Raw genomic sequence first — 14,519 nt, 5'->3', positions numbered from 1 at the left:
AATTCTTTAACCTGTCTATATTCTAGTTTTTTGTTTGTACCCTCATCTGTAAAATGGAAATAATACTTCATAACATTGTTATAAGGATTAAGATCAAGTGGCAAAGAGTAGACCTTTAATATGCTTGTCTGTTTCTATAAGCTAAATCCTGCACTGGATAGTAGGAATTGGAATCTTCCAGTTTCCAGTTCCAGGGTTACCATAACAATGGCCTTGCATGTTATGCAATCTGCCTGGGCCTCAGTTTCTCAACTAAGAAAAGACAGATGCTACACACAGACATTTTAAAGACAGATATACAATAATCAAGGCGATGTTATTAGAATTACAATCAAATATTATTATTACAATTTATCTTAAAATTACCTTTATATGAAATTTCTTTTAAAAGCTTTAAAACGTAAAAGTATATGACTGTCTATATTATTTGATTTAAAAAAGCCTACAAATTTTAATTTCTTTAGCATGAAGTTGTAAAGATTTTATTTAGCAGTCATGCTGATTTTTATTCCTTTTTTCAACCCCTGCTTAAGAATCCTGATGTAATGGAAAGCTCTCCAAGAAAATGTTTAACTGCAAAAATCAAGGTGACAGATGAACAGTTACAGAATGCTACTTCTTGTATAAAGAAGAATACAAATCTTTATTTGTATTTGCTTGTTTACTCATATAAAGACATTCTAGAAGTACCTATAAGAGAAAATATGTACAGTGGTTATAGGTTGGGAAAGGGGTATGGGTAGATGAAGGATGAGGTGGGAGAAAGACAGTTTACCTTTTAATATACATATTTTTAAATATGTATTATATATTTAAGAATGCTAATCTGCAATCCAAAACTGAAGTTCATACTTGCTTAGAGTTAAAACTGAGCCAAATAATTACAAAGTTAATTATATAACAATATGAAAACGTCAAACGACTTGTTTCTCAGACAATTTGGGTGTTCTTCAACCTGTTACTTAATATTTTTTTCCAAATTGCTCAACAAAAAATATTACAAAACATCCTCAGTAGTCTTCTCCACATTTTTCACTAGGGAAACCATACCTGGCAGGAAGCAGCATATCCAGAAAAAGACTGTTCCCTCCAGGTCTGCACCAAATCAGTCAGCCCACACTGCCTCTGAGTACCCAAGTAGACAAGTCTAAGAGTATCTGATCCCAGCAAAGAACGTGTATGTTCAAACTCAAGGAATGAAGAACAGGGGTACGATGAGCAGAACATGAGAGAGGCTTTGGGAAGGTGAGCTACTAGCATCTATTGGGATATACTGGCATTTCACTGAATAATGAACATTCACATTATTCTTTTCCATGAAGGGAGAAAAGCTGTGGTCTGTAAACCAAAGAGAAATGGAAAATACTGGCTAATCCCAAATACATCTGAGCAGCAGATAATGAAAAGGAGTATGAATATCAGAGACAACAGGGATCTAATAGAAGCTTTCAAAAAAATTACCTATGCCTTAAAATGGTTGTTCTCCACTAAAGATGATTTTTGTCCCCAGGTTTTTTGCAATGTTGGGAGACATCTTTTGGTTGTAACAACTGAGTTGGGGGTTACTGGGTTATTCCAGCATTCAGTAGGTAGAGGCCAGGGATGTTGCTGAACATCCTACAAAGCACAGAACAGGCCCCATAACAAAGAATTATTCAGCCCAAAATGTCAGTGGTGTCAAGGCTGAGAAACCCTGGCCTAAAATGACAATCATTGTGGCTAACTATGTGTGTGGCTAAAACGATCCATTAATGGCCTGAAAGTAGGTCACGGTAAACAGATTAGGTAATCATATCTTTCATTCTAGTATGTATTCTGATTCTCTCTCCTAGGCGACTCCTACTTTAGGCCAGTCCATTGTGGCTGAGGTGCTCTTCTATTTTGCCTCACCATCACAGTTTCCTACTTCTAATAGTAACTGATACGTATTGTGACAGGTAGTATGCTAGGGGCTTTTATATGGATTTTTAAAAAGATTTTATTTATTTATACGACAGAGAGAGACACAGTGAAAGAGGGAACATAAGCAGGGGGGAATGAGAGAGGGAGGGGGAGAAGCAGACTCCTCGAGGAGCAGGGAGCCCGATGCGGGGCTTGATCCCAGGACCCCGGGATCATGACCTGAGCCGAAAGCAGGTGCTTAACGACTGAGCCACCCAGGTGCCCTATATGGATTGTTTTACTTAATCCTCAGAACAACACTATTATGAGGGAGTCCCATATTATCCCCATTCTACAGATGAAGAAAGTGAGACTCGTAGAAATTAAATTGCTTGCTCAGTCATACTAGATAGAAGCAGGAAAGCCAAGATTCAACTCTGGCTTGAAAACTGAACCCCAGAATCTGAATTTTTCCCCCAGCACTACCCTACCTCCCTTCTATTGCCTCTTTTCCATGGGTGCTGCATCGCTGGCAAGTATACTTGCTCCCTGTCAGGTATCCTGCCTGTCCCTTGCCACTCAGCTACCTGCAATGTTTACTGCCATCTACTGCTAGGGCAGTAGGGAGGACATCAGCTCTATCCTATAGAAGGCTACCTTGGGGCAAAAGGATAAGATACAGAAGAACACAAATCAGAAGGAGTACAAAATCAACCACAGAAAGAGGGAGGAAGGAATGGAAAGAATGATAAAGTGTTAGGAACCTGGGGACAAGCTCAATATTATCACCACCATCACTAACTTAAAGGCAGCTCTGTATGTAAGGCACCCTCAATAATACAGAAGCACACACATATCTGTGGCAACCCAAGGCATCACATGCTGGGTAGTTTTTTTGAATGCTTCTCTGTAGAGAAAGACAAGGCAGCAAGGGGAAGGTGTGGTTGGCCCAGGTAGGCCTTAAAAGATCAGGGAGATGTCTACCTAAAACTCAGTCAGCCAAGGACCTGAAGTCTCAATCTGATGAAAGATAGATAGGCTAGGGTTTTGTGTGTGTGTGTGTATTTGTTTTGTTTTGTTTTTGGCATAGTAGCAATCGAAATGAAAAGTCTGAAAAAGAGAAAATGTTAAAATATTGATCTGAGGGATCTTTTTCAAATAATTAAGAACCTCATCCAGAGTATGTGAGGGGGTAAGAACACAAAAAGAAGAGTAAGGTTCTTCAGTGTAGTACTGTATTCACAGTAATTGGTTTTTAAAAAGCTCCTTCTTTATAGCAATAATCAAAGCAAGGCAAAAAAATCCATTTGAGTAGATATTTTTTAATATGAATAATTAAAATGGGGGATGGAGAGGCATAAGATTAGTGGTATTAAATGAACATCCATCATCCAATGGTTCTTTCTAGAAAGCTCCTTAACTGACAGTATGGCACTGAAGAAACAACACATAATTCAGGTTCTAAGTAATTATCCTAGTACAGATTTACATGTGCTGTCCTTATTGTCACCTCCATGTTCCCATTTCCTCTCCCAAGCCTAAACTGAGCATCTTTTCAAGTCTCCACCCGGCCCTTTGACTGGGTGTGGAGTCTCTTCTAGCCCAGATTCTATGGTCTCAAAATGAAAATATTCTCCTTGCAGCCTTACTTCCCAAGCTCTCCGTGTGCAAGCTCTCAAAGTGGCCTTTTTCTGATTCTGAAACCATACCTTTCAGCAATTTTTCTTTCTAGGAGACACTGGGTCTCACTCAGTTTGTTTTTTTTTCCTGTTTTTAAGAGTGAGATTTGCCCCAACCCCTGTCCCTCTGTTCAGTCTGAGGGTTTCACAGGCTCCTGTAAGGATACTGTTTTTCTGCTAAAAGCTCGCAAGCTCCTTATAATTAATAGGTCATTTGACTGTTTGCATCTTATTATTTCACTTCCCCTAATCCCTGGGGATCCAAACAAAATTGTTCAGATAATGCAAAGTCCTGACTCACGGTGCCCCATTTTTACAATATATTCCTCTGACACCAGCTAAAACCTCCTCTGTCACTTCATGCCCCAATTCTTGTTTCACAGTGAAGGAAAGTAGTAACTCAGCTTGCTGGATCTGGACCCATTTATGGTGTCTCTAAATGATCTCAATGATGATGACAGGATCTTCAATAACAAGGACATAAAGCAGACACAGATGTACACTCATATTCAGCTAGCAGATGCCAAAAAAAGTGTTACTGTTCTAGATCTTGCTGACCAAGTCAAATGAATTGAGCATTACATTATGACTATGGTATGCTGTAGCTGTAATTTTTAAAAAACCTTTGACTTGTGAGAGAAATAAAAGGAAGCAGCACACATTGAATAAAAAAGACTGGTCATAGCTATTTTTATGAGTGCTCCTAAAAATCAGACTAAACAGTGAAAAGTCCCATTGAAAAAGGGAGTAGAGCAAAGAAACATAAATTATAGGCCTGATTATCAAGAACCTATCTCAATCTAAGGAAGCTTTCCAAAAAATTGCATATAATTTCTCTGCAAACTGCTTAGAGCTCTGTGGTTATTTAACTATGAATGAATGTAGCTGCTATCAATGCAATGCAACAATTAAAATTATATATTAGATAAGAATTGCTAAAAGATATGGTGGAATATAATCATAACCACACTATTAAAGTCTAGCCATGAGAGCAGATACGAAAATGAATAAAATAGTGTGATGTATGTAGTTTCTGCTTTAGTGATTAACATTTAAGTCAGAAAGAAAACGTAATGTATTAAACTAGTTCTGGAAGAATAAAAGCAAATATAGAAACTGAGGCCCATCAAAGCGAAGTTACACACTTAGGACTAGAATGAAAGGTACAATATTTCATATATCTTAAGAAAAGACCAAACAGAATTTGGTATCATCACACTATGTGTTTGTTGATGGGAAACCATTATAAGTTATGACCAGAGCTATGCAAGTATACAGGTTTCCAGGTTTTGACAGAAAAAGGGAAACTGACAAATAACAAGCACAGTACCTTGCACATGGTAGGTGATCACTGTAACTGCTTCATAAAGATCTGAAATGAATTAAATGTCAGCTGATCTGCACAGCACTGTGGATGGATGCATTTTAAAAACAAGGCAAGTCAGCGGTTTCCATGACCTTATTTCAAATTATGGTTTCAAACAAAACAATGTTTTATGGAGACAGTTTTGTCATTTAGGATTTTTCTAAGAACTGGGAGAGAGGTACTGAAGACAGAGGATCTTCTACCTATCCAAGGTAGGGAACAAACAACTAATTTTATTAATGATGGGAACACTGGAGCAGTGACTAGGTCAGTGAATCTGGATGAAGTAAAGGGTTCACTCACTGCAGAAGCTGACAACCCAAACTAGAGGCTTTTCCAGAGAAAGACGTATTTGTCATTTATGCTTCAACTGTCTATCCTCGAGAGAAATTGTTCTCAAAGTGTGGTCCCTTTCAAGAGCTCTGCAAGTTCTTGAGTTATTTTTTTTGAACTGCAAGTTCAAAGTTATTTTTATAATAACTATCTTTTTCACTCTCATTCTCTTACAAGTGTAAAACTTACAAGTTTTCCAGAGGCTACGTGACATGTTGTGATGTCATTGTTCTGACAGCTTACAGAATGTGGAAAAAGAATTGAGACCAGTTGTCCTCAGTTAAGCCAGACACTAGAATTTGCAGAAACAGGAAATGATGCAACTCTTCCCACTTAGTTTTCTGGTTTGAAAAAGTTATTTTTCATAAAACATGTTGGTATACAATGGCTTATTATTTTTAATGAATAAATACACAAACATTAAAAAAAATCTTAGTCTGGATTTCTAATACAGTTAATATTGATAGATATAAATCATATAATCAAAAGCTCTTTAGAGTCATCAATAATTTTTAGAAGTATAAATGAGTCATGAGACCAAAAAGTTTGAGAACTACTGCTCTGGAATCTTTACTGAATTGCACTGGAACTATCTGCTCATTCTTTCCCAATAGCCTACAAATGCTTTGAGAACAGGAACGAACCCTCTCCTGTTCATCTCAGTATAGCCCCAGTACTAACTATAGTCCTGTGTTGTTTGCAAATTAAATGAACAAGTCTTGCCATATTCATAACATCAAAAACTTAAATTCAAGATCCATATAATAACTACAGTGGAATACATGCCTCCTAAAAATGACAGGTGAGAAGGTAAGCATTCTCTGAAGTTGTTCCCTACTTACATATTGATTTCTACAGCTAACAGAAATAACACAATGCCATTAATGGCTTGTGGAATTGGTTTTATTGCTTGATAATCACCCTACATTTATTTATATGGCCCAGGTGTCAGAAAAACTGGAAAAGAATCTGGAAAAGTAGAAACATGTGGTCAGATTATAGATGAATATTTCCTTTCCAATTTCATTTGCTGTTGCTGATTAATGTTGCTTGTGTAATAAACATATTAGTCAGTAGAGCTCTGGACTGTAAGGAAAAAATAAAAGAACTGTTCCTTTGTTTGCAGAGATGAAATAATCAAAGGAGAGTGAGGGGCTAGGGTGTGGACATTTATCACCAATCTCTCTTCTCAAACAAGCAAACACATATAGTTCCAATTCAGGAATCTAAAGGAAGAAGAGATGTTACAATAGTCTCAATTCTTTCTGAAGTCCAATAATGTACTTGGAATTCAGAGTATATGGGAAAACCATTTATACCTCATTTTCTTAAACATTTAAATCCATGCATATAGTAAATACTAGAGCATCTTCTTTTAAAAAAATGAATAAAATTATTCAGGACAATGCTACAGTATTTTCCACAGGAAGGTATATTTGTTCATTCATTCATTCCAAAAACATTTGATACCCTCCATATGTAAGGGGCTTTGTGGTAGACATATTTGTAGAAGAAACAAATGAATCAGACATGTGCCCGTTTTTTTTCTTTTTTTAATTTAATTTTATTATGTTATGTTAGTCACTATACATTACATCATTAGTTTTTGATGTAGTGTTCCATGATTCATTGTTTGCATATAACACCCAGTGCTCCGTGCAATACCTGCCCTCCTTAATACCCACCACCGGGCTAACCCATCCCCCCACTCCCTCCCCTCTAAAACCCTCATTTGTTTCTCAGAGTCCATAGTCTCTCATGGTCTGTCTCCCCCTCCGATTTCCCCCCTTCATTTTTACCCTTCCTACTATCTTCTCCTTTTTTTTTTTTTTTTAACATATAATGTATCATTTGTTTCAGAGGTACAGGTCTGTGATTCATCAGTCTTACAGAATTCACAGTGCTCACCATAGCATACACCCTCCCCAATGTCCATCACCCAGCCACCCCATCCCTCCCATCCCCCACCACTCCAGCAACCCTCAGTTTTTTTCCTGAGGTTAAGAGTCTCTTATGGTTTGTCTTCCTATCTGGTTTCATCTTGTTTCATTTTTTCCTCCCTTCCCCTATGATCCTCTGTTTTCTTTCTCATATTCCTCATATCAGTGAGATCATATGATAATTGTCTTTCTCTGATTGACTAATTTCGCTTAGCATAATACCCTCCAATTCCATCCACGTCGTTGCAAATGGCAAGATTTCAGTTTTTTGATGGCTGCATAATATTCCATTGTATATATATACCACTCTTCTTTATCCATTCATCTGTTGACGGACATCTTGGCTCTTTCCATAGTTTGACTATTGTGGACATTGCTGCTGTAAACATTGGGGTGCACGTACCCCTTTGGATCACTACATTTGTATCTTTGGGGTAAATACCCAGTAGTGCAATTGCTGGGAAATATGGTAGCTCTATTTTCAACTTTTTGAGGAACCTCCATACTGTTCCAGAGTGGCTATGTGCCCAATTCTTTTTTTTTTTTTTTTTAAAGATTTTTATTTATTTATTTGACAGAGAGAGACACAGCAAGAGAGGGAACACAAGCAGGGGGAGTAGGAGAGGGAGAAGCAGGCTTCCTGGAGAGCAGGGAGCCCAATGCAGGGCTCGATCCCAGGACCCTGGGATCATGACCTGAGCTGAAGGCAGAGCTTAATGACTGAGCCATCCAGGCGCCACCCCCCCTTTTTTTAAAGATTTTATTTATTATGTGCCCAATTCTTAAGAAGCTTATATTTTAGTAGGGTACATTGTAATGCACATAAATAAGACAAAATCAAAAGTGGTGAAAATTATAAATTATTATGGGTATGACTGGCTTAGAACATTTAGACAAACCATCTGTTTCACATGTATTATATGATCGATATTACTAACAGTGTCTCCCACAGAGGAGATAAAATATAGTCACACATGTGTGCTGACATATGTGTATGTAAATAAAAACTAAAAAGACCCTCTGAATGTATAATTTGTAATAAAGAACCAGCCTTATGGTTAGTACCAAAGAACATTCAAGATGACAGATGTGATATTTTTGGAAAAACAAGGAACTGGTATTGCACATAATAATAGTGATAAACCACAGTAAATTCTAACAGTTCTAAGCCATAATAGAAAACCTAAAGAAAAGCTGTAATAAGACACTGCTTTAAGCTATTTTGGATTTAACTACCTCAATTTGTGTCCATAAAACCAGCTTCTACAACCTGTTTTTAAGTGGACAGGATTCAGTGAATATTCCTATAATATTGTGCTATCAGTACTTGAACATGAATATAAGTGCTACAAGACAGTAGTCTTCAGACTGGGGTACACCTACCCTGAGGGTACACAAAGACTTGCCAGAAAAAGTGCTTGTGCTTTCAGTTCTGCAAGAATCCTTTCAAAACAGTCTTCTAACTTAAAATTTTACCAAATGCATCTTCTGGTCTGGAAACTTCTCTGGAGCACAGCACAGACAAAGGGACAACTACAGAAACACTTACTCCTGAAAGGGTCCCCAAGAGAGCAGAGCAGAAACCGCTTCAGAACCAGTGGAGGAAGCAGTGCTTGTTTCTTCATCTGGGAACAACTCAGGGCAAGCTGCTGTGCCTCATCTCTTTTAGGAGTGAAATGGTTGCCAAAGAGATACGTATTGACACATTTACTTAAGTTGAAAAATGAAGTCAGACTATTCCTGAATGTCTGATTTAGGTGACTGGTTTGCCAAAGGTGACTTTTTTAGATTATATGGCAAATGTTAATTATATCTTCTGCAGTTATTTAAACCTTGAGTATGAATTTGTAGACGGCAGCTTTAAAAGGTGTGAAGAGGTACTTAGTTTTTAAAAATCCTTTTAGAACTATCAGAAAGATGAATTACGAAAACAGTCCCATTTTACAATAGCAGCAAAACAAAGTACTTAGAAATAAATTTAACCAAGAAGGTAAAAGATCTGTACAGTAAAAACTGTGAAACACTGATTAAATAAACTGAAGACATAGAAATAAATAAATGGAAAGAAATTCCATGTTCACAGACTGGAAGAATTAATAATATGTTCCAAAGCAATCTACAGATTCAAGGTAATCTCTATCAAAATCCCTATGGCATTTTTCACAGAAATACAAAAAAACAATCCTAAAATATATATGTAAGCACAGAAGACCCTGAATAACCAAAGCAATCTTGAGAAAGAAGAACAAAGCTGGGGGCATCATGATCCCTGATTTCAAACTATATCACAAAGCTACAGCAATCAAAACAGTATGGTATTTGCATAAAAAGCAGACACAGAGATCAACAGAACAGAAAAGAGAGCCCAGAAAAAAAAATCCTAATATGGCCAATTAATTTTCAACAAAGGAGCCAAGAGTATGCAGTAGGGAAAGGATCTCTTCAATAAATGGTTCTGAAAAAACTGGATATTCACATATAAAAGATTAAACTGGACCACTATCTTACATTACACACAAAAATCAATTGGAAATGGATTAAAGATTTGGATGTAAGACCTGAAACTATAAAACTCCTAGAAGAAAACATAGTGGGTAATCTCCTCGCTATTGGTCTTAGCAGTTTTTTTAATTTTATGCCAAAAATGAAGGAGATGAAACACCTGTATTCCAAAACTATAAAAGATTGATTGAAAAAATAGAAGATGACACAAAAAATGGAGATATTCCATGCTTATGGATTAGAAGAACCAATATTGTTAAAAAGTCTGTACTATCCAATGCAATCTACATATTTAATGCAATCCCTATCAAAATACCAACATTTTTTCACAGAACTAGAATAAATAATATGACAATTTGTATGGAGCCACAAAAGACCCTGAATAGCCAAAGCAATCTTGAGAAATAACAGAGCTGGAAGTATCACAATCCCAGATTCCAAGATCTACTACAAAGCTGTAGTAATCAAAACAGCATGGCATGGGCACAAAAAACAGACACACAGATCAGTGGAACAGAAGAGGTCAAGGAATAAACCCATACTTATCTGGTCAATTAATCTATGACAAAGGAGGCAAGAATACACAATGGAGAAAAGACAGTGTCTTCAATAAATGGTGCTGGGAAAACTGGACAGCTTATGCAAAAGAATAAAACTGGACCATTCTCTTATACCATACACAAAAATGATCAAAATGGTTAAAGACCTAAATGTGAGACACGAAACCATAAAACCCTAGAAGAAAACATGGGCAGTAATTTCTTTGACATCAGCCATAAAACATTTTTCGAGAGCTATCTCCTCAGGCAAGGGAAGGAAAAGCAAAAATAATGAAATTCCATCAAACTAAAAAGCTTCTACACAGCAAGGAAACTGTCGATGAAACAAAAAGGTAACCTATGGAATGGGAGAAGATACTTGCAAATGATATATCCAATAAGGGGTTAATATCCAAAATATATAAGGAACTCATACAAATCAATAGCAAAAAACCAAATAAATTAAAAAATGGGCAAAGAACCTGAACAGACATTTTCCCAAAGAAGACATACATATATATGGCTAACAGGTACATTTTCCCATCAGGGAAATGAAAATGAAAACCACAGTGAAATATCACCTCACACCTTAACTACTATCAAAAAGACAAGAGGTAACAAATGTTAGCAAGGATGTGAAGAAAAGGGTACTCCTGTACACTGTTGGTGGGAATGTAAACAGGTACAGTCACTATGGAACGCAATATGGAGGTTCTTCAAGAAATCTTTAAAAACTATATTATCTAGCAATCCCACTTCTGGGTATATATCCGAAGGTAATGAAATCACCATCTCTGAAGAGATACCTCAACTCTCATGTTCACTGAGGCATTATTCACAATAGCCAAGGTGTGGAAACAACTGAAGTGTCTGACAACAGATGAGTAGATAAAGATATGATGGAATATTATTCAGCCTTAAAAAAGAAGGAAATCCTGCTATTTGCAACAACACAGAGAACCCGGAGGGCATTACACTAAGTGAAATAAGCCAGACAGAGAAAGAGAAATACTGCATGGTATCACTTATACGTGGGATCTAAAAAAAAAAAAAACAAAAAAAACTGATCTTTATATAAACAAAGTAGAGAGGTGGTTGCTGGAGTGGGGGTGGGGGCAGGAAACAGGAGGAGGGTGGTAAAAGGGTATAAACTTTTAAGTTATAAAGATGAATAAGGTCTGTGGATGTAATATATAACATGGTGACTACAGTTGATCATCCTGTATTGTATAAGTAAAATTTGCTAAGAGAGTAGAAGTTCAGCGTTTTCACACACACAAAAGGTGAATATGTGAGGTGATGGATATATTAACTTGGTGGGAATCCTTTCACAATTTATATATATATCAAATCTTCATGTATAATTTATATATCTTACAATTTTGTCAGTTATACCTCAATAAGCTGAGAAAAGGTTGATAATATTTGCTAAAGGAAGTGCTAGGACTACTCTTTATATAAACAAACTAGTTGTACATAATAAAATTATTTTAGGAGATAGAAGAGCTCTATGGGATATGAACTAAAAAGAATGCAAGCACAGTGATTAAGAGAATTTTTCTTTAGGTTGACAGTTTCTCCAACACAGAGAATGTTTCTTGAAAAAAAACCCTGTGTGTGGACAAGGTTGAGGTAATAGTTTGTGTTCTTTGCTGGAGAGGCAGTGTGGCATTGGGCTTTAAACCTTCCTGACTTTTCTGAGCTTCAATTTTCATGGCTGTAAAATAGAGATTATAATCCCAAAACCTATAAGTTTACCATGTGAATTAGAGCCAATAGATGCAGACTTACTTCAGTGCTTGGCAGTACTCACTGACACTAAATTAAGAATAGTGGTCATAGTACAGTCTCGTGTATTTTAAAGCTTTGAGCTGGGTGAGGAAAATCACCAACTGGAACTCAAATTATTTATTGCCCTTTTTAGGTGAAAATTTAGCTCCTGATCCATCACCTATGATATGTATTTTGAGTCATTTTTTCCAGAAGTGTGGACAAATTTTAGCTAATTTAGTCATGGTCTCCTACCTGATGTTTTCTGTGAAAAAAATGGATGGCCCTGTAGGTTAGGAGTATAAGCTATGTCCACAGATTGGGGTCTAATCCATTATTGCTTATGAACAACTGGCTGAGTTAATTTTCAGTTATAGCACCATTGTTAGCAAAACATCTGACATGCAAAGCCTTGCTACCCATAGTCCATCCTGGCACCACCTGGGAGCTTCATATAATGCAAAATTTGAGGCCCATCCCCATCTACTGAATTGGAAGCTGAAATTTAACAAGACTCCTAGGTGATCCAAATGCACCTTAAACTGTGAGAAGCACTGATAATGAATAGGCCATTTGCAGGGAAGATATAATCACCAAGTATAGCTATAACTCAGGTGGGAACTTTCTGATGCCCCTGCTTAACTAGAGCTGACTAAGGCAAAATGATGGTGTCTAACTCTAATGATAGACTGACATATATAAATGTCCATAAGCACACACACTCAACTGTTCTCAACTAGGTGTGATTTCGCGCCCCAGGAGACACTGGGCAATGAATGTCTAGAGACATTTTTGGTTGTCAGTGGGGAGAGGGGGGCTGCTACTGGCATCTAGTGAGTCGACACCAAAGATGCTGCTAAACATCTTACAATGCACAGCACAGCCCCCCCATAACAAAGAATCATTTGACTCAAAATGCCAATAGTGCTAAGGTTAGAGAAACCCTAGCACAGATTATGCAAAGATCCCTACATAAAGGTGTGTTAATTGGAACTATTCATGAGAAAAGGAGCAATAGTTTGACTATACAGCTCTGAAGGGATGAATTTTGTATCTGGGCATTCTGCATCTCAAGGTCTATGCAGCTTTCAAGACCATGAAAATCATTTATCTGCTTTTGCTAGCAAACCCAGAGTCAGTGATAATCCATATTAGCACATAAAATCAGTCAGCATCACTGCCTAAAACCTGTTACTATGCAAAGAAAAATAATGGAGACAGAAAATTAAGGTGCTATTTCATTTAAAACCCAATCCAACTGCAGAAGAAAGCAGGCATAGGACCCTCAATTCCATTCCCTTACCAAAAGACACCAGTAGTCTATACCTTCATTTTCCACATCCACAATCCCTTGTCTGCAATTTTCAAAAATCTAAGAACTATGCAATATTCTTTTCTAAATTGTGGCTGAACTTCTTATCTGAACTCATCATCTGGCAGCAAAGCCTGAATACAGGTGAGGCTATTCATTATCTTAATTATCCCACTTAGTGTAACTATTCACATGGTTCACTGCAGAAGTATTCAGAGGTTTGCTTAGGAGGTGGTGCCACAGGCCTTGCTGGAGCTGTTATATATGATAGATGCTCCTTACTGCCTTTCTAAAATATGAAAAACTATAATTTTGAAAACATTTGGCTTCAAAAGTTTTGGATACATGATTATGGACCTCAAGTGACTAAAATACAGTCAACAGCAAATATTCGCTGAACGCATTCATATACATTTGAAAAAAGAAAAGACACACACACACAAATCCCTACATTAGTAATTAGCAGTATGACAATCAGTTTCCTTATTTAGGGCACTGTGTATAAGCCAGGCTTGCAGCTTCAAATCCTATAAGGACCTGCTAACTTTGCATAGAAATGCCTTTCTTCAAGTCCGTAAACTAACCTCAGATTCAAACTCAACCTTCTTGATATAAGGCAAGAAATAGTGAATGATTTAGGGTAAGCCCCTTGACTATACCAGAAGTGCTAACTCCAATTCAGTAGTATAATCAGCCTCTCTCTCTCTCTCTCTCTCTCTCTCTCTCTCTCTCTCACACACACACACACACACACACACACAGTGTGTAATAGCATTACAGGCACCCACTGGCTCTGAGAAGGTTCTATCAGGGCCTCTCTCCTATACTCAGTTCTCACTGGTTGCTGGCCTTAAGCTCCTGAGTTGATGGTTGGGAGTATAACTCTTTCTGCATATAAACTATTTCCCTCCCTGACAGGCCTTACCTGACTAGCCTGTTGACTGTCTTATGGTGTGCTCATGGGACTGGCCCAGGGAAATAGCAGGTTGTTAGGAAATAAGTAGTAAGGAATTACTGAGAGCAAATGTATTCAGATTGCCAGTTTTATGTGCCTACCTTGTAGGATGGGGGCTTGGGAACAGAAAGGGATGCCAGCTGATTTCCAGAAACCATCAAAAAGATACATGACCTTGCAACCATGATGAAAAAGATGCATCATGCTTGCTGCCAAAAACAATGAACACAATGGAAACAATT

The 14,519-nt window shown here is 37.3% G+C and overlaps 2 protein-coding genes across 9 annotated transcripts in view; one reads left to right on the top strand and one right to left on the bottom strand.

The window, feature by feature from the left end:
* CMSS1 (cms1 ribosomal small subunit homolog) overlaps nucleotides 1–14,519 on the bottom strand; it is a 380,673-nt gene that overhangs the window by 333,022 nt on the left and 33,132 nt on the right. The window lies entirely within an intron of this gene.
* Nucleotides 1–14,519, top strand: part of FILIP1L (filamin A interacting protein 1 like) — a 300,285-nt gene that overhangs the window by 253,094 nt on the left and 32,672 nt on the right. The window contains exon 1 of one of the 7 annotated variants that reach the window (XM_045902742.3): nucleotides 1,083–1,245. The exons of the other annotated variants lie outside the window; for them this stretch is intronic. Within the exon in view, the coding sequence (XP_045758698.2) occupies nucleotides 1,226–1,245 (20 nt within the window). The 5' untranslated portion in view covers nucleotides 1,083–1,225. Of the gene's footprint in view, nucleotides 1–1,082; nucleotides 1,246–14,519 lie in introns of those variants that run through there. 7 annotated transcript variants of the gene reach the window in all.

The sequence above is a fragment of the Mirounga angustirostris genome, unplaced genomic scaffold (assembly GCF_029215605.1).
Source record: "Mirounga angustirostris isolate CCGP_5_RB_7025 unplaced genomic scaffold, mMirAng1.0.hap1 SCAF_1, whole genome shotgun sequence".
Lineage (NCBI taxonomy): Eukaryota > Metazoa > Chordata > Mammalia > Carnivora > Phocidae > Mirounga > Mirounga angustirostris.
The sequence above is the reverse complement of the archived record's forward strand: the minus strand, read 5'-3'. Positions and strand labels throughout refer to the sequence as shown.